At 45.4% G+C, this 20,947-nt stretch overlaps 1 protein-coding gene across 5 annotated transcripts in view; it reads right to left on the reverse strand.

The window, feature by feature from the left end:
* The window catches only part of LOC112577000 (protein naked cuticle homolog 1-like), a 64,466-nt gene that overhangs the window by 40,055 nt on the left and 3,464 nt on the right, over window positions 1-20,947 (reverse strand). For all 5 annotated transcript variants that reach the window (XM_025259911.1, XM_025259906.1, XM_025259908.1 and 2 more), the window contains one exon: window positions 19,516-19,628. In XM_025259911.1, the coding sequence (XP_025115696.1) occupies window positions 19,516-19,628 (113 nt within the window). The remainder of the gene's footprint in view (window positions 1-19,515; window positions 19,629-20,947) is intronic.

Consider the following 20,947-nt stretch of genomic DNA (forward strand, 5'->3'; position numbering starts at 1 on the left):
TATGCCTTTAAGTCCAGTCTTCATGATGAATTGCGAGGCTCTTATCGTCTGTCCCTCTGGTGATCATTGGACAAATCAGATTTCCCCTACCCCACCCTACATGTCAAGGCTTTAGCGGGGAAACGGGAGGATACCCCATATAAACAATCAAACATGGATGAACAGTCGGCGCTAAATTCATCTCTTTTTTCCTTCAACACCAACCCGCGCTGAAATTCTTCACATATTTACACTAGAAAACAATACCCGTGATCTTGCTAGCAAATCGGCTTGCTAGAAAGGATCGCTTCGATCAAGGTTTAGTTGCCATGGCGATAAGTGTGCATTGCAGCCAGACAACTGTTGCATGGCAAGCGTGTCTTTGTATGGCCACTGATGGACCGGTTCCTGTGTAAATATTTCAAACGGCATGCACGGTTTAACGTCCGGAGACATCAAAGGTATGTCCAGAACAATTTGTCATCGCCAAATGAGTCTTGGGCAGCGGGCGGCTCTTTCTATTTGAACTACCGACAAATGCCGATGTGGAAACGCGGTGCTGATTAGAATGAATTGTCAATGGACAGTTCCCGTTCCCACCTGTAATTTCGGCTCTATTGCGGAACATACACGTCTGCTTCGGCAAATGCACAGGTAATCAAAGGTAAAAAAGCACATGAGGATTCGGTGAGTGCCTCAGTTTAGATGTCGCTAGTTCGAAACTGCTTCGGGTGCGGTAGCTGCAAAATAATCACTTTGGTTGTCGTGGGTGGACACCTATTTACTCCTTCGCTCAGTAAATTATCTTTATAGTGAATCGTCCTGAACATCTGCCAGGAAACTTTCATAGCAAGTGTCTCTTGCGTGATCTATTCATAACATTACCGCTTGCCCACCCGACCGCCACCCCGCCAAGGGTCGCACAAACCTTCCATCTTGACCTGTCACGGCATCCACACTCTCCTCTAACATCATCGTGCGCCGACTTACATTATTTAGTTTTATCGACACTTACACCTGTCGCATTTACCAGTTGCCTGTTTTTGATCAAGCCACGCAAACACTGAGAAGAGAGTTCATAAATAACAGGTCACGTGCAAGTGCCCACCAGGGGGCGCTCATAAGCGCCCTCGACTTAAAGGCGTGCTTCGCTGCAGATCTCTCCCGCTCGAGCATTTTCGTGGGCAAAGAATCAAGAGCAAAGACTGCTCAAGTAAGGGCACTTGAATCATGGATCTTTACAAATGTAAAGTGTAAGTATGGGACAAGGGCCTGTCTTTGTCGTCGTCATCACCACCAAATATCATCGTCGCCGTCGTCATCGATGTTGTCTTGAGGGTTCCTTTTATATTACTTAAAAATATCGATCTAATCTCTTTTCTAACCGTGTGCGTGAAAGACAGGAGTGTGCTCGGCGTAAAACACCAATCCTCCCTTCCACCGCTGACTCCACATCTTCGTCATCAGACCTGAGGGATGAGTTATTAACGAGGTTCAAATCGCCCTACAGGTGGCGCTCAGCCGAGGATGATACATACGCCCGGGTTTCCCGGTTGCCGTTCTTGAAATTATTCACTGCTGCCCGACACCTTTCGTGTTTCGGGCTCAGTCAGAAGCCTGCATGGATGTGTAACACCATCTCCGGCATTACTTTTCTCCACTGAGTCACAGAGCTAGGTTATCCACTGGTATGATCTTTGAAGGGTGTGTATGTGTGTGTGTGCGGCACACAGCATACCTTTGCCGAATGTAAAATCAGTTCTGAAATACACATTTGTGAAAACTCTTTGAGGTAAGCACAACTTGTTATAACGGTCATAAGTTTTTAAAAAAAATTCCGAAAGAATCTCTGGAGTGTGTTGTCGCTCCTTCCAATCGACGGCGTTCTCTCTTCTGTCAATAAGCAGCTGCGGTGACGAGATTTACAGGGCGGAGGGCTGGAGGAGAGGTAGCAGCCGAGGAGCGAGAGAAGCTGGCGAGCTGCTATACAAGGTTACGCCAAGGCCAAGACCTACTCCACATCAAAGACACCGCGGAGAAGAAGGAAAAGTAGCTTGGCACGGCGTCGAGCGCAGGAAGCCCCCACCCCACCCGACACACCCACCCTCGCACCTCCACCCTCTATCCTCGTGTAGGTGTAGCCTGTCTGTTGGAAAGGCGTCGATGACTACCTTTTCTCTCATGGGTGTATGGGGGCCGCGCACTATCCTCCGTAGGGAGGGCCCTGCGGGTCGCCTGCTCACCAACCATAGCCGCCCCCCAGTCCTCACACATCTCCCTCCCCACCCCTCTTCCACACACGCGCACACAAAAATCCCCACAGCCGCTCGCTCTTGACCTCCCCCCCCATCGGTCCCCATATCCCATCGACGAAAAGAAGAGTCATCAGGCAAAGAACGAATACTTATTTATCATCACTGGTGAAGGAAAGAGAAAGAGAAATGGATTCGGAACCCTCACCCTTCTTGTTGGTGATGTGTTGGTCCTCCCTCCCCCAACTATTTTCATCAAATGTTTGAGACAGTCATGTAAAATGTTTACATACATATATCTTCAGATATATTCACATATTCGACAATGCCTCCTGCTACCATGGGTGGAGAGGCATAGGACAAACAAGAAAAATCAAAAACCCTTTAAGCTCTCCACCCTCTCCACCCACCGACAAGCAGACGAGACGAAGATGATAGGGCAAGTGCCTCCAGTAATGTACATCATTATACATTCCACCTTCGAAATAATAATTTAAAAAGTTACAGCAAGCATTCGCGTCACGTGACCTGCCTCAGTATCATGGCTTCGATATACAGACTGTACAGAGAGTTACGGTTTACCACCTTGCTGCCATTCCTCCTTTCTCCCCCTAAAGGTCTATTTTAAAAAATCCTCACTCACGCTTGTGCTTTTGCCACCACTCCCTCCTTCAGCCCTTCTTCTAACCCTCATCTAATCATGAAGGTACCCAGGCAAGTCACGTGAACTCGCATTATGGTATATGCACCTTCCCGTCCATCTTTCTTTCCATCTCAATTTATACTGTCTCAAGACTTTAAGCAACATAATTTTATAACGAATACACACACAAAGTTCTGCATTCCTGGTAACCTGGACATAAAACCTCGTCAAGGAAGCCCTTGGCTTTCCTTCGGGTAGCTTTCTATCAATCGCTGTGTAAATGACAGACTCGTACGTCGTAGCACCTTTCATTTCGATTACGTTGACAGGTGTGCAATAAAGAGTTTCAAAGGGCGTGCCATCATCGCTGTGGTGTGCCTCTGAAAGAACAGTAACTGTGTCCGTTAAAGACCAACCCGACGGTTTATTTTTGTCAAATATCGGTTGTTTTTTTTTGTTTTGGTTTTTTGTTGTTGTTTTTGTTGTTGTTTTGTTGTTTTTTAGGCGGTATAACCCTAACCTGTAAATGTAAGCCTCCAAAACCCGTCCGTTATTTGCTTGCAAAGTACGGATCCGCACCTGCGATAAACGAGCGCTGATAACACTGTACTACGTCACGCTAAGAGTGTAATACGTCACGCTAGTGTACCGTTTACAAGATTGCCAGTTGCCAGGAAAATACAGAGAAAATGAGCGACAGTTTGGATTATTTGGACGCTGAAAGTTTGCATTTCTCGTGCAATAGTAGAAGTTTCCAGAACCAGAGAAAACTGAACAAATAAAACTTTACACGTTTCAGCGCGAGGGTTCATCAGTCTCAAATCCATCGGAGACACGTGACGAACAAAGATGACGAGTAAGAACATTAGCAGATGAAAACGTCTTGACTGTCAATCACCACTCTATCTCCGGACATCTGTCGCCCTTAACCTTCCTCGAACTACATCACGGGGGTAAATATTAGCAGCATGTGTATGCCTACACGAGCTCGCTCTCGGAATGTTATATCGCACTCATTATCTCATCCATCACCCAGACTTACCTTCGAGGTCCAACGGATTCAACCCCTCCCCTTCTCCCCTCCTGCACCGTTGCATTCCATCCTCCCCATACCCCCTCCCGGTCAGCCGTTGCTTCTCGGCGAAACAAACAATCCAAACAACGCTAGTCAATAAAAACAAAACAATTCAAGACGAACCAAACCTATTAGCACCGCTCTATCATTCCTCTACGACTTGCTTTTTGTCCCCTCGGTCTTGTTAACCAAGACGAGACAAGGTGATGCAGCTGATTGCCTTATTTTGTGTGTGTGCGCGCGTGCGTGTGTAGGATGGGGTAGGTGAGGCGAGGTTCAGCCATTTTATTATTTGTAAAGCGATGTAAGGTACACACGGCGTCAAAGGTCTCTCTTTAAACTACAGACGTATGCCGCTGCTCCTGTGAAGTCTTTAAACCACCGAGAATCGAAGCTACCCACCCACCATCCTCCCCCAACACAAAAAGGTCACAACAAAGAGATGACTCCTAAAGAGCAAACTCCAGCCATAAGCACAAAATGGGGGCTGGCGGCATCGTTAGGACAGCGCACACGCTGATGCAGTCATAAAATGGAAGTAGGCCTTTTTCTTTGGTGGTGGTGGATGGTGGTGGTGAGGGGAGAAAAGGGTGGGGGGAAGGATTTATAAAGGTGAAAAGCCTTTATGGTGAAAGGTGGGGTGTGCGAGATGAGAAGACTGTCAGTGGTTGCAGGGGGTACGACTTGAGGAGGATGGGGCTAGAAAGGAAAAGGTTTGGCCTAGGATCTATGGCGTGTATGTAGCAAAGGTTTGCCCTCCCGGCATTGTATCTTGGAGTGTGGATGCGAGGAGCTGATAAGCCGCCACTTTTGGCTGCGGCATCAAAGAGCCCTGGCTGCCTTTGAAAAGGGATCTCGCACGAAAGCTAATGGCTTCCTGAGTCTGGCACCAACACAAGAGAAAAGAACGCGAGAACCGTTCGGCAAATTTTACAAAATGCAACCTTCAGGGCTAACCCTCTGCTTTTTTCCGACTTCTATTTCCCCCACCCTCTCCCCTGCTCATAAGAGAGAACCCCAGGGAGAGAGAGAGACACGTGAGGGGAAGAAGAGAAGAGGCTGCTGATATGCTCGCGGAAAGAGATTTTCACGAGGTGCAAAATGCGGCCACGTCAGCCCAAATTTTTGCCCCCCAAGAGAACCTGCAGACATTTTGTGGCCCTCATCCGTACTTATTTCTCCCCCATCCTGAGGTCAGGCTGGATAGTGAAACATTGACCCTGCTAGAGTTATCAAGAAAGGTCCAAGAACGATAATCACCAATGAAAGAAAATGAGAAACACGGATAACTCTGCCGGGGTGCAGGTTACTTACACCTTATCACTGGAAAGGGTATCACAGGTGAAATAAAGCAGCTAAATAAAAAGCATCATCGTAGTATTTTCATTTCTAAAAATAAAGTTCATTTATTGCGAAGCTTCGCTCACCTGTAGCATTATTCACACCCCAGTGTTGGTGCCTGCCATTTTCTTCTCATTTTCAATGAGGAGTGTGTGCTTATGTGCGTGAGCTAGATAAACGTGGGTTTTGTGGCCGAGAAAGTGAGAGAGTTGTTGTGTCGCGGTACCTCGCGAGAGCTCGTGATTAATTATTGTGCTCACGACACTAGGAGTCGAGAATTACACCTCGACATACGACATTACCACCGCCTCCGCAGGCACTGCCACACCTGAAGCCGCCATCATAATCATCTTCATGCACGGACAAGTGAAGCACGTGGATGACGAAGGGTGGGGTGGTGTAACTGGCGACACCCTGAACTACTAGAATGTAACCTGCGACTGGATGATCGCACATCAAACGACAGAGGGCCCGGCAAGCGATGGAATGAGGGACGGGTGTAGGGAGTAATGGCGGGGAAGAGACATAAAAAACTCTTTCGCAAGGAAACCCACTTTTACAATGAAGTGTAGACCGCCAGATGTCGCTAGGAAACTAACTCCTTTATCGCCATTTATCTCTCCTACTAGGAACCGTGGGAGTTCCTACTTGGCTTTCTCCGCTACTCTTTTCCTGGTTTGATAGGAAAAAACTTCCTCGTGATTGGGGGTAAATTGGGGTACGGGTGGCGAAAAGATTGGCGAAGTGGAAGGACATTGAGTGCGGACACTGGGGCACCCGGCGACGAAGTAGTCTAACGCTCGCGTGTTACCGATGTAGTGGTGTCCGGGGTTCAGATCTGTCTCTCGGCTGCGACAAGTGTCATAGGATTTTTCTCTGAGTAGTTTTCTCTCGCTACCTTTATTAACTGCCTTCTTTAATTAGTTATCGAAAGTCCTTACCACTACACTACCGAGCTGACCCCGGGCTCGGCACTGCCACTTCTATTCCAGCGTACCCTTCTCTTTCATAGGGTGGGCTGCTTTGCTTTAGTTGCTGGCTCGGCGTAAAACACTTATTCCTCCCCTGCTCCTTCTCTTTTCCTTCTGTCGGCCTTGACCCGGCATGTAGGTCACAAGAAAGCTGTCGTGCCACTACATCATCATCATGTCGTCGTAAGCGTTGCCCACGGCGGAGGAGCGGAGAAACAGGAAGTTGGGAGATGAACGGCCTGAGGGTGGGTGACGATTAACTGTATACACTGATTTCTCGTCGCACGTTGCCAGCATCAGAGATTGCTAACAAGCTGCTTAAAGAAAAATATACTACCAGGCGCTCCTCCGGGAAAATGCTTCAGATACAGGCGTGCGTGACCGAGACAAGACCACGTGGTAAAGATGTGACGTCACTATCCGCTTGTCCCCAGGCCATGACGTGCATGCCGCATGTTCTCGCCAACTCTCGCCCTCGGCCACGTGTTACCACAAATGAGACAATGAAAAGTCCAAGGTTTGGATGTCTTTTGCGACGAGGACACACATCTTTATGGATGAAGCACCTTTTCACAGAGAGATTATTTTAATCCATCCTTCTCCATTTTTCCAACCATAATAATCAACCAATCGATTCGTTCACTTAGGTCTGCGCGCTGTTCTAGCACAAGAACGATCTCAGGTCCATCATGTTTGTTCGTCATCCATGATAGGAATGACATCACGTGATCCCCATACCATCGTGAGGTATTACGTTTCCCCGAAGAATAAAAACCCAGATGGTGAGTGAGGAACAAGTTGATTTATCATCCAGACAAGCCGTTGGACCTAATGACAGTTTTGATGGTTCAGTACGAACTAGGTTCCACACCCACAAGCATGAGATGACGAGTGAGTTCTTTCGCGCATGGAAGTTTCTCTGCTTTCGCGAACTATAAAAACCACAAGCACGGCCTCCGCGTGCCCAGAATAAAAGAATCTCTCCCCCCACTCCACATCCTCCCCTTTTTCCTTTTTCTCTTTGTTGTAAACGAGGATGACAGAATATCGGCTTGTGGCCTGTGTTTTATGGCAAAGGTTGAACCTGACTAAAACGGGTCGGGTACAATTTCACACGGGGCTGACTCCGGTCGTGTGCGCTGAGGCGAAGCGAAGCGGAAAGTTGAGGCCACGCCTACGAGCCAGGGGGAGCTGAAGCGTGAAAAGCCGACAAGTCGGGGGACGTGGAGCGTTGGGAAAGGGGGGGGGGAGGCGTCAAGCGGCCTTGGCGTGGTGGTGACGTGGCGATGTGCAAGGTTACATGTAACTTACGACGTGACGTCACCTGTAACGCTAGTCGCGTCCACGCGCGAGAACAAACCTCAAAGGCACCGACGGTGGGCGTTATTGGCTGCGAAGTCACACAGTCGCCTGTAAAAGGCGACAGACGACCAAACTGATGTTCCCCCTATCCACCTTGCTCACGTCACCCCAACCATTGCATTCCCCTGGGTTTGCTTACCACCCTTTGTGAACAGCGAAGAAGACGTCTTCGTAGACCTGGCCGTGGAAGCCCCACATCCTCTGAATGGGAGAACACTGACCCGTGGTTGTAGATATGAATCGAGGAGTTGCCGTAGCCCCAGGTGCATCAGGGAGATCAATCGTCTTCGCAATAATACAAGTCTGAACCCAGCGAGCGTTGCTTGACCCCTGGGACCGTTAGTTGCAAAGTAATCGCAAAGATGACCTGTGGGGTTTTCAAAGGAAGGACTGCGTGGTCTGGACCTCGCACGATAACTATCGAGACTCTGTCCCTCGTCGCTTACCTACAAGGGGACAGAACTCGTTTGAGAGCATTAACCAGAAAGGGTTAAAACGATTACAACTGATGAAGCCGTTAGGACAGCTGAGGGAGCTAAAGCTTCTGTTGATTGTTTAGCGGAGGAAGTGGATGTGTTTATTACATACAGGCTTCTACTGACTATTACAACGAAATCCCCAAAAGGTAGATTCCCCATTTCCACCGCTGAGTGCGGAAGAGGTGGATGGGCAAATACGAAAATCCGGGTTAAAGCTCGCGCCTCGTCACATGTTTCATGTCGATCACGTGCAGACCTTAACTGTGGTACATTTTCCAAAGATGTCTCGGAATCGCCATTTTTTCTTGCTCTTATTTTATTTATTTATTTATTTTGATGGGGGGGATGTAGACAGGCTGATGTCCGAGTTGTAGACCTCTTTCTGTGCATGGTGATGTTTGTAGGTATGTATCTCGAAAACGGAATTGTCTATTCGCACAAATATGGTAGAATAATACCTTGACCTTCACCTAAACATCAGGACAAGTATATCCCTAGTCTGTCCACCTTACGAGGGATTTTTCCTTTACCTGTCAAAATTTACTTTTGTTCTTCTTGTATTCCATCTTGATCCCTCCCTACCACACACACACCCATATTTTTATTCAAACCTTTCTTGCTTACTTCTCCCGTTTCTTTTCTTCCGTTCACTTCTTCATTCAGTTATTTTACTTCTTTTTTAATCTCCCTTTTCACACATTCTCTCCCATTACTCTGCTGCAGTCCCCTACTCTCTAAACCTCCCACTCTCCACATTTCTGGCGACACTGGGCACAAAACTGTCGAAACACCACGAGATCAAGACAGCTTTCGGGGGAGCTAACCAGCGCCAGCGAGAAGAGCGCTTCTCTCCCCTTCCCCCCGCTTCCCCCTTCACTTTAAAGGCCATTGTTAACGGACTCGTTTTCCAAAAAAAAAAAAAACTTTCTCGATTCCATGTTAATAGAGAGCACAACCTACAGGGGGATCCAGCGCTATATACTCAAGCCTCACCGAAAGCAACCTCGCCAGCCTAGCCCTCTAACCGGCTCGTCAGCACAAACCACAAGCAAGCTACCGCTGCTCTTTTAAGCCTTTACAGTCAGCGCTCCCCCATTTTCTTCCCTTTTTTGTGTCGTGTTCAAAAGCCAATTTTGTAAAGTTAGGCATTTAGGAAAGTAATGCGTGCCGAAATGGTCTCCCTTTGCCGCGCGGCGGCCATAACCCGGCCCCGCAGATACTGAGCACACACGGGAGTATTTTGAGCAAATTTGCCTACGAAGACCACAGTCCTTTGCCAGGCTTGGCGGTCAAATATGCCTTTCTTCTGTAGCCAAGACGGAACTCAAACAGACGGTTCTGATGGCGCGGGTTGATACAAGGCGCACGCATCCGCAAGCTGAGCACACCGCAGAAAGGATAGACATCTGACAATTTCTCTTCTCTCCATCCTACCCTTCTCCTCTGTCTGTCCCCACCCCTACCCCTCACGTCCTGAAAAAAAATCCTTTTAGTTCTAGGCCCCGATACCAGGCACCATGTAGCAGCTGGATGGTCCTGCTAGTAGAACTCAACCCTAAAGACTTTAACGGCGGTTGGACAGTATCGTAAATCAATCAGTTTTTAACGGTTTGTGCCTCATCGAAGGTCTGAGAAGCGTTCAGCATTTGTCATCTATGTTGTGTGTGTGAGGTTGGGTTTTTATTTATTTATTTATTATTTTTTTTTTGTGAGGTGGGGAGGTTTTTTTTTTCTTTCCGGTCCTCTGATTATCGCGATAATCGCGCGCGCCCCCTGCTACAGTCATCAAGGACCATAAATCTAGCACGGAGACCTCCGCGCCCTGTGTCGCCAGGCGGGTTACAAACAGCTTTTGGAAACGTTACCACCTACGGTCAAACATGCCAACAGGGAAACTTGTGCTGGACTTTCTCGTTCGGATACTGCTACAAACTTGCAGAAGAGTGCACGTCTTTGCGTCCGATGTCAGCAGATTAGCACTCGTCAAAACAACTCTCGTTTAATTACTCTTGACAAGCCAGTCCAAACGAAAGATTTCATCTCAGTATGATGTTTTTATAGGACGCAAGGGGGGGAGAGAAGGGGATGTAGTACGTGAGAAAGTGGTTGAGAGGGAAGAGTTAATGATAAACAGGGAGGGTACGTGAGAAAATGGAAGGATGGTATAAATAAATATTAAAAAGGATCTGGGGGAGGTGCAGAAAGAAATGACTTACCAGCGGGAAGGTAATTAACGTTTTCTAATGTGGTCACAAAGTGCAATATTTGCAAATAATTATCAATAGTTTTAAAAAATATTACAGATGTGTTGTTGATAACTCTGCAACAGGGTGAAAAAATATAACGCTGATTTGCTTGTTTTAGCGCCGAGGGCGAGTTGCATGATATTACGGGGAGAACGGTTTTGGCCGTGTCGCACGTAGTTTTCAAAACGCTTTTTCCAAACAAGCGTGCAGAATGTTGTTTTAACAGCAGGCTGTGAGCTTGTCCTGTCACGCAAACGAGCATGGTTTAGGAAACGTGCAATCACTTCAAAATATTCAAGCAAACACTTCGCGAAAACGGATCAAAATGTGAAACAAAACACAACATGAAAAAATAACTCAGTCTGTGCATCTCGCTGTTTTAGAAAATCCTCTGATAAAAAATGCACGTGTTTTGGGGAAACATGACATGAATTAGAAAGCCTGACCCCGTCCACCCCGACCATTACCCACCTCAGCTTCCTGTGGAAGGGAGGTAAGTCACCTGACCACCACGTGACGTCACCATCATACTGAGGTCGCCATGATGAGGCAGTCTGGCGTCCTCGGTGATGTTCTAAATACCCTCCAGATCCCTCCCTGGGAAAAAAAAATTTAGCCATTCCCCGTTCCTCCTTCCATCTCTCAATTTTTATTTCCTTTTCGTCAACTTTCTGCCTAGAGTGCTAGACTTTACAACAGAACTGGAAACCCTTATCTGACAACCAGAACTCAATATACTTTATCCGTGGGGAAGCGGGTAGCCTGCTGGGCAAAGCAACGGGTGCCTGAACTCCAGCGCTTGCACATTTGCCGATTATGATACCCGCTTGACGCAGCGTACTTACCCTCGGTTGACCCAGCTGTGAATGGGAACTTGACTTCGTGGAGAGTTGGATAAGGTAGGGCAGCAAGAGAGAGGAAACGAATATCGCCCTCACAAAAGCCCCGGAATAAAGCCTCTCATTCTTCAAGCTCATGAAGCTACTGGAACTGCTAAAATATGACCCTCCCTCCCCCACAGTAGGTCCGAATACAATATAATAACAATAAATTTCTAACCCCCTTATTACCCGGTCCGAGATTAATACACGAAGTGATAAAATATCTCAGGATGGTGGAAGTATGCATCAGACATGCGCAGGCGGTTTGAGTTGATATTTCACACTTCAGCCAGAAAGCGCACCTGTTGCCACGCAAACGAGACAAAAACAAGAAAAGGTCGTTTATTTTTTATTTTAACTTTATTGTTGTGCAAGGCGAGGGGTGGTGGATGAGTGCAGTTTAGGGCTGTCAGATGAACATGTCAAAATTTATTACAGAGTTAACCAGCTGACCTTCCCGCGAGGCTGCATCTCATCACAGGCTACGCCCCTGGAGTCACCAGTTTTCACTCACACCTTGAGGAGTTCACTTGAAAGGTGGATACAGAGTTCTGGATTCACTCTCCCTCAGCAATGTAGCGGCCACCAGCTTCTTTCAAGATAAGCTGGGATCGGGAAATCGCGGAAACCTGTTATCACCCTAGTTTCTGCGGGGAGCTCCACTGCTGCCGGTATCATGTGGAGGCACAACACTGTCTGGGCGGCAGATCTCAGACACATTCCCCCCCATACGGTGGGCAGCTGCGGTGTCTCTCTCTCTTCCCCCGCCTTCCCTTGCATACCTATCACTTGCGAGCTCACTGAACTGATTAACCTTAAACTTACCTTAGTTAACCCTCTGCCAAGGCACGTAATAGCTGATTTTTAATATAGACATCCTGCCACGTGACTCATATGGATCAATGTCATGCTATATATGGAGGTCTGTGTTTTTCCACAGGTGTGATGGCTTTTACGCCGGACTGACCTGAACCATTTAAATCTGACAATAGTGGACTGAAAAAGCAGCACCAGGTTCTAGACATCCTTTACTCTTTTACTCCCCACGACTATCAAAGCCTCATTCTCCGATTTTGTCTTTTGTAAAGCGCGTTGAGCTAGCCACCCGGTGATGAAATGCGGTAACAAGTGTTCTTTTTACTTAGTACTATAATAATGAGCGAACTCCGAAACACAAATGCCGAGACTTAACTGTAGTTTCTTAACCAGAAAAGAAACTGCCTCTTGAAAGAAAACAGCAAAGATAGCAAGTGAGAAGATGCGCAGACAAAACGTAAAACCGAACTTCAGGGTCACGAGGGTCAAGGGCACGATGAGCATGCGCAACGCACGACCAGAGGATGAAGGGTATGACTTGGGCAAACAACCAGGCTGTACATCCGATGATGCATCCTGCCGTCAGAGCACGTATGGTTGGTGTAGAAGGGGTAGAGAGGGGAGTGAGAGGGAGAGAGGAGGGGATGTAGAGGAAACCTCGCAGCGATGTTTAATATGAAGAGGCCAAACACTTTCGGAGCAGCCTGTGTCAGCAGACACACAAGCCAGCCTGCATACGTGAGCAAAAATAAGTCAACACGCCGGCCGAATAGGGAGGTCAATAAAAGGAAAGACAGACAGTCTGCTGCCCTCTCTTTCTTGACAAAGGCGCGGTGTCCTATGCGTAAAAAAAACCAGCAACTCTCGTTCCTGGTCTCCTCCCTCCATGCTGCTGTTATTATTTTCTTGTGTAACAAATATTTACCACTTTTATGACTAGAGATATCTGCTATCATTCTTGTTATTAAAAAATTGTAAGATCTTTCTCCCCCACCAACCCTTACTAAACAAAGTTTATTTTATAGCCGTTCTCAGGATGTCGAAGCTGTTAGCCTTATAATATGCCTCTCAGCAGGCTGGCAAACGAAGCTAAGAATCTCTCTCCCTAACACTGCCCTCCGCCTACCTTCAAAAGATCTCGACTATCCTAGCACAGGGACCACGTGATGAGGCTGACCCCTCTATATATGCGTTTGTCCAGTGTACACATCTTGTCCAAGCGATGTAAGTGGTCGATAACTACAGCCGGTGCCGAAGACTGGACCGAAATGGTCACTCTCTCAGGACGCCCCCATCATTGATCGTCTTGATGTCCTTTCTCCTTCTCTCTCTCACCGGCCAGATGTCGCGAAGTCCACTGGACATGCTCCGTCTTCACATTTATGATGAGCACGTGGCTTTAACACGGCGTCAATCAAACCTTCACCGCTCCCTCCAGTAGTAATATGCTATGTGGAATGAATGTTATCGACATCTTGAGTAGTTAAGATAACATTTATTTGAGCATGTCATGATCAGTAACAATGTTTCGTAGATAACAGTGTAAATAAATATTCACTGCTACATCCTGCCGAGCATAAAAATGGTTTGTTGTACTTTTTCTTATGAGTAGTGTTAAGGCAACCACATTTGTTTTCAAGTGTCTTTTTTTTTTTTAAGTTGCATGCGATCTCATAAACGTTAGAGGCTGAGAATACTGAAATGAACGATACGAGAATTGCGTCTTTTCTCGGAGTTGAGCGGGAAACGACGAGAATGTCCCCAGGAATGCATCGTCCAACCTTTTCCCGATAATGGTGGAGCTGACCAGAGCTGCTCCATCCCAACATACACCGTCACCAGGACTACCAGATGGCGCTGGGATGCCAATTCGAGGGCCGTGGGGGGAGAGGGGGACCTGAGGATAGCTCCAGAGCCGGCAAGTGCGAAAACATCTGTTGCCTTAGTCAGATGAGTCAGTTCCTGGCCACTCCGCTCGCGCCTCCAGAGACGTCAAACAGTCGGCGAGGCAAGTCTGCGGTGGTTTATCTCCACGGCTCCAAACAGTCCAATTTAACAGGAATTTCTTTGTGTTTTTGGGACCATGTCAGACAAAACGCGTACAAACTGAAAGGTTGGGCGGAGCCATGATGTACAAATTAAAACAAGGGGAAACAAACCCAAGTTTCCCAATGACTTTAAAAAAAATTAACTGTTCACAGCCTAAAGGAAGTGACATGCCCAAGACGTGTTTAAACGACAACGACTACAGGCTGGAAAAGATCTATAACTCCTAATAAAACCCTAAGTTCCTTTCATGACCGCTGCTCTTTGCTGATTGTTGATTCCCTCCCTTGTATGGCGGACGCCGCTGTGGCTCAGTGGTACAGCACGCGTCGCCACCACATGCGTGTTTCCAATTTATGTACACGTGCTTTTGTGTGTGCGTGCATGCGAATACCTCTAGCGTCTGATTTTTGTCGACGAGGAAGGACGATCAAAACTGAAAGATGAACGAGTCCACTCTACTTGCAAATTTTGTCTTTGAATCAGGAAAAATCACCTCGGTGACTCATTCAGACAGCCCTCGCAACCGTTGCACCGTCCGCACTCCAGAAATAAATCTTTTGAAACGATCTCCATGACTGCCGTACAGCTCCGACATTAGTTAGCAAGCCTGCTACTGTTTGGTTTCAAGACACGTGAGTGGACAGACAAACGAGTTTCACGATGCTATTGGAGATGTACCCCTAACCACCGCCTCCCACATCTGACAGAGACACTTGTCTGCAGTGGAATCAGCTGGCATTGGCGCAGAAGAATGCAACTAGGGCAGGGGACCTATTTTCTTTAAAACTTTTTCTTCAAATTCCTAAACCCAAAATTAGCACACCAACACTGAGACACGAACGAAGTACTGAAAGACCGTTGAGGTAATATTTTTGTTGACACAGATTGTCCCGTCAAACGAAAAAAATGGTTGACACCTGAGCACAACTTTTTCTAACTCGCGACAGGCCGCCAGGACAAAGTGTAGCGACAACGGTAGCCACCTCCTGGCGAAACAAATCGGCAGAAAACATACGTGTGGGCTCTCCGTCCACCCACCGCACCCCTTCTCTCACCTCCACATCCCCCCCACCCAACATAGCCCCTTTACCCATCAGGCAACACTAGTGTTCTTTGTCTGCGGCTGACGGTGGCCATTCCTGCCTACCACATTGTACAGCACTCGCGGGGTGCCCTGCTATCGTGTTCCTATGTTTTTCGTCGGCTCCCGGAAGCGTTGTGAACAAAATTAATCCACAGAGCGCCCCCGCGGACATCAAACACGCCGGCGTGACTGGAGGAATTTGCATGGCCCCCACTCAGCTAGCGACCTACGGCTGTAGAGCGGATGAACGACGGTTTTAGGTGGGTACGGTTGGTCTGATATCTCGTGGCCCCCACCTCCGTCCCTGGAGAGGTTTGCGAGAGATGGTGAGATGACATTAAAGGTTGCCACGGCTGAAGGAATGATGATGATATACACAAGGCCATGGGGTAGGAGCTGCTGATTCTGCTGGATCTCCTTATTCCTCATCATGAAGGATGATGGCTATTTCTATACCATTGTCTTACAGACTTAGCTGTTAGTATTGTTGCTGTTTTTCTTTTAGATAACGACTTGCAGTTTAATTTGCAATCACAAACAGGACTAGATACCAAGAGGCAGAGAAAAATGCTGGATTTCGATTAATCTGCAGTCATCTTAAATTTAAGCAGGCCCTGCCAGCCTCCTGCATTATGAAAGGCCTTTGACTTCACTAAATATGTGAAACATCTAATGTGAATTGCTGACTGCTGGTATCAAAAAGCAAGAAAAGTATATGATGTAATTGTATTTGTAGGGGTCAAATGTACACTCAATGACTTCAAAGAATAATGTTACAAGCAACTAATGACAATTTGTGTACTTTGTAAGGGAGAATGCAGTGTTGTGTTCAGAGGTGATAGAGATCCACTGTAGATGACAAAGTACCCATGAAAACAAGAAACAAACTAGCTTTTTTTTTTTAACTAAATAAATAAAGTCATGACATCCTCTAAAGTTCCCATTTTTGCAATCCCTCCTGATCAATTCTCCTTCATCAGGAGAGTGTTCTGAAGGCCCTGTTTAAATATCAGTGGAAGACAGGTTCTGCAGGGAAAAACCACATCAAAAGTCTTTCATTTGCATGATGTTTTTCTGACATTTCATGAATAAAGAGATCAGCATCCTAGTTTTTATATGTCTAAAATTTGAAATGTGGGCTGCTTTCTTTCATCACCAAACCCACCCCTAAGCCTGTTTATCAAATGGAAACTTTGATATTAGCATCTTGGCATTTAGCTTTAATATACTGTTACAACCTGCAAACCCAAATAAACAATTTGTGGCTAGTTTTTCGTTCACGCTGACAGAAAGTTGTATTCATCTCATTGCTCACTGTACTGACTGCATCTGTGTGTGTTATGCAATACAAGTGGAATCAACCATCCCTATTAATAGATACAGCTTGGCTGCAAACAGGCCTTAGCATACAGTTCACCCAGAACAGAAGATAATGGGATAGAGCTTTACTGTGAAAACACACAGCAGGCTAGTGAAACTGTTCTCATAAAAATTATAAATCAAGGAGAAGCAGACCCTATGCTACTTTTTTTTACAATTATCTGTACAATATCTACAATTTTTACAATTAATTTTTTTTTCAATTATCTATTTTGGGATTGGGGGAGTTGTGAAGGTGAGGAGTTAGGGCCAGGCTTTTATGGAGTCGGGTACCAATTCCTGACAGCTGCATCAACAAGGATATTTTTGCTGCATCATGCCGGTTTCGAACCTGTGCGCCTTCCGTTCGGAGGCAGGTGCTCTAACCTCAACCATGTGTACTTTAGTGCAGAATGCCTAGTCTATAACTTTGAACAAGAACGAGTAACATTGGAACGACCCTTTACAGAAGGTACCTTACTATTCTCCCCCCACTTCCCCCATAATAAAGTAGTGACACTCCGCTGTCATATGAGGACAAGGTGGGCAGGTCAACTTATGATGAAAATTTACTGGGCATATACTTCACAGAGAGGATCTGGCCGCAGCAAAACTGCAGGAAGTGAGGACAGGCAATGTGTTCAGAGACTGCGGCATGAACAGAGGAGGGAAGAAATGTTTACCGGTGTGACCTTCCCAATACGCATGACAGATCACAACTACCCCTCCCTCAACCCCGAACCCCCTCCTCTCTCTCTCTCCCTTCCTCTCTCGTGTGTATATCGTTTTATCACCGACACCCCTGGGTAAAAGCCACAAAGGACAATGGCCGGCGGCTTTCTGATCGATGATCGATAATCTATAGCCGCACTCTAAAAGGGCACTGTCATTCGTGAGAGAGAGCAAAGATCTTGTCTCGCACACTAGACTCCAGTCCAAACTCCGTTTACATGCTAATGCAGCCTTATTTTATGAAGTTTATAGGAATTTAAATCTAATACATTAATACTACCTGTACTCTTACAATATCAGAGAACATGTGGTAAGCTTTCTATTGTTACTTCCTCATTAATACAACTGAAAGGTAGTGAAAGCGTAGTGGGGAGTGTTCTAGTCAGAAACAGGCCTGTCCATATCGAGTACTTTTCTTTGAAGTATAAGAACTGAATAATAAGAGCAATAATAATGAGAAAGCTGCCTGCAAAATCAAGATGTAACACACTTGTTAAAGTTCCTTTACATCAGAACACAACCTGCCAGCAAAAGTAAGGAAAGAACAATACCTTTGAACCGAACGATCGTTTTCAGAAGCAAATCAGTGTGGCACAGAAACGACCTCCACCACTGATACATTCCATCAGAACGATCCCTAGGACAAGAATGAATGTGAAGACAAGAGAGTGGGCATCGTGGGGTTGGTCACAAGATTGAAAAACTAGTGACAATGACTTGGAAAAGACAATGAACAGAGCGGACTCCAGTCTACCTCATCCTTCGCGGAGTCTTGTCATGGCGGCCTGGAGACCTCAGTGCGCATGACACAAAGCTGGAATTGCCAGGTGCACCTAAAAAACTACCGTCTCACATAGCTGAGAAATTACAGGGCCCGTTTGATTAGTGAAAAAAGATATGGCGGTATCTTCAGCAGGAAGTCAGCTCACTTACTCAGTTAACCCCACACCGCCCTAACTTTCTCCTACCGCCACAGGAGCGACTACCCAGCATGCAACGCTGCCGTTCGCTGCACCGCCTTTCATGTCGAATCAGGTTCGCGGGAATAAAAGGGTGTGAGAAACTGGAGACAACAGAGGCGACAATTTGACACAACCTTATGCCATATCTCTCGGGTCGGCTTTTTTTTTTTTTTGTCTGTGGTCCCTGACTTTGCTGGCAACAACATACTCCACTATCTTGCCATGCATTATGCCTGTGTGCGTGTGAAGACGCGTGCATGAAACATGCTCAGAAATATAAAAATACAAGCGAAACCTGCAGAATGAGCTTGCCACCTTACAAAAATCATAATTACAAAATAAAAAATAATAATAACTAAGTCATGACTAGATGCTTCGATAACTTTTACGAATGTACACTATTAACTGCAAATGCACAATAATGCAAAGTAACAACCTCAAATTTTAGGATAGCTGTATGAACATTCCTCTATGAAATAAATGTACACAAAGTAGTGGAAATTTGCATGCTCAGTGTCTACAGAAGCCCAACACAACAAATGCCTAAAAAAGTCAGACGCTGTAATGTCCCTGCATATGCTTCACTGACCCAGAGACAAGTTAATCCCCTTTTACTCCATAAAATATGCATTTTCTTTTAAAACTACTCAAGCTTTCACACTTCTTCTTGTAAAGAGTTCTCAGCAAGCAGTTACAAAAGAAGCATTGCATTAAAAAAAATAATAAAATAAACACTTTCTTAGCTTTCTAAAAAATGTTTGACAAAAAGAACTTGAATGATAGGACACCATGTAAGATATGAATGGAGTCTTAAAAAACACGAACTTTTCCCTATCCCCAAATAAAATACACAGCGCTGCTCAGGTCAATGAATGCATGCACTTTTTTCCCCTGTACCCACCACATTGTCCTTTTATTGATTCTTTATACAACTGAGAGTGAAACAGGCATTTCCCTGTTTTTCACCTCGGGTTTAGAATGACTTTTAGTTCATTTCTATAAAAGATCCATTAAAGAATGGACTGGAAGTGATAGTACTGGTAATAGACACTGTAGCTTTCTAGGTTCAGTACTAATTAATACTAATTAACAAATCATTGGAAAACATGTAATGAGACGGGCAAAGATGGCATCTATTACCAACATATTTCAAAAGAGTAGCTTGCACACTGGTGAATGGCCTACTGTTGCAAGAACTTAAAATCAGAACTAAGTGGCATGTTTATCAACAGCTTTAGACTTTGCCTCAAGGAAAGCAATGTTTCAAAACTGAAGAAAACTTACTGAGAGCGATTCATCCATGTTGTAATTGGCCAAGTCTTGGCTGCTCCTCTTCTTCCAAATCTGCTCCTCAAATGCTCGATTAAGTTGTGCATTGACCAGAAAACACTCCGTTGCTGCATGAATGCCAAGAGAAAAGGGGAGAGTAAATGTCTAGCCATCATTGGAAGCAATTTAGTCAGAACAATAAAGCATTTTCTGACATAGTAAGCTTAAATATTTACGTTTCTCATGTTAGATTTAATTCATGAGGAAATGAATATTTGCCCACAGAGGATCATAAGGTAAACCAGACTGTGGTGCATAATCATTACAGATATAGAAAAAGGATTTGACAACCTGCATAGTCAAATCAAATACATTGGATTCTTGTTTTTAAAAAGTCCTAATACAATGAAGACTATCTGCATACAGTGCTTCAAGCAAAAGAACAAGACTTTTTCCTAAGAAAGACTTGTGCTAAAAGTTGTGTCCTAGTAAATACTAGAAGCAAGAAAATGCTGCTCATAAGCAATATTTTTATTTCTTTAAAATCAAATGTCTTTCTAGACATATTTTCAGAAAACATAATATGAAAATGCTTTGCAAGACAGTTTCTTATACACAATCTAGTAAAGAAACAACTTGAATTATTAACACACCAATTATACTGATGGTTGATGAATAAATCCTTTACACGTGTGTGTCACACCTGTGCAGCACAAGATGTTACTTTACTATTAACAATAACATGGGCCACAGTGCTGTTAAATAGCTGTATCTAATTTCTGGCACTTGACAGATTTTTCAATATTTTGCAGCACCATAAATATCTTGTGACCACAGTTGTGAAGCATGGCAGGTTAAAAAGATGCAGAATAGATATGATGCTGCCAGCATTATTGATTCTATGCAAATGTTTGTCAATTATGATAATAGGGACTATTTACCAGTCCTGACTAGAAAGCTGTTGTGTCAGTGCAAGACAGTGTTTCCCCATCCATAACATTGCAAAAGGTTTTCATAGACCCCAAGTTAAAATTATTGCTGGTTTTCAAAACCCTATGCATAATCACTGTAGTTTTATTTGGGACAGGTCAGTTTGTCAATCAGTCAATTTGACCAGAGCAAGAGTTGATTCAACCACAGCCCATAGTCAATTCGACCAAATCATCATCTGTGCAATAATTTGGTAATGAAATCCCTGAATTGTGATGTACTCTCCTTTGTTTTTGGTTGATGCATATTGATCCTGCTTTGTGGATGTGAGTGTGTGTGTGAAAGAGAGAGGGTGGATCCAAGTCAATATAAATCAGTTTTCTGCATATTTTCATACTCAGAGTTTTAACACTTTACACTTTTTTTTAAACATGGCCATGAGCCTTACAGCTGTGTCACCCTGACTACTCTGCTACTGCATTAATTAAAATAAGCAGCCAATGTTAGGTTCCCCCTT

The sequence above is a fragment of the Pomacea canaliculata genome, linkage group LG12 (genome assembly GCF_003073045.1).
Source record: "Pomacea canaliculata isolate SZHN2017 linkage group LG12, ASM307304v1, whole genome shotgun sequence".
Lineage (NCBI taxonomy): Eukaryota > Metazoa > Mollusca > Gastropoda > Architaenioglossa > Ampullariidae > Pomacea > Pomacea canaliculata.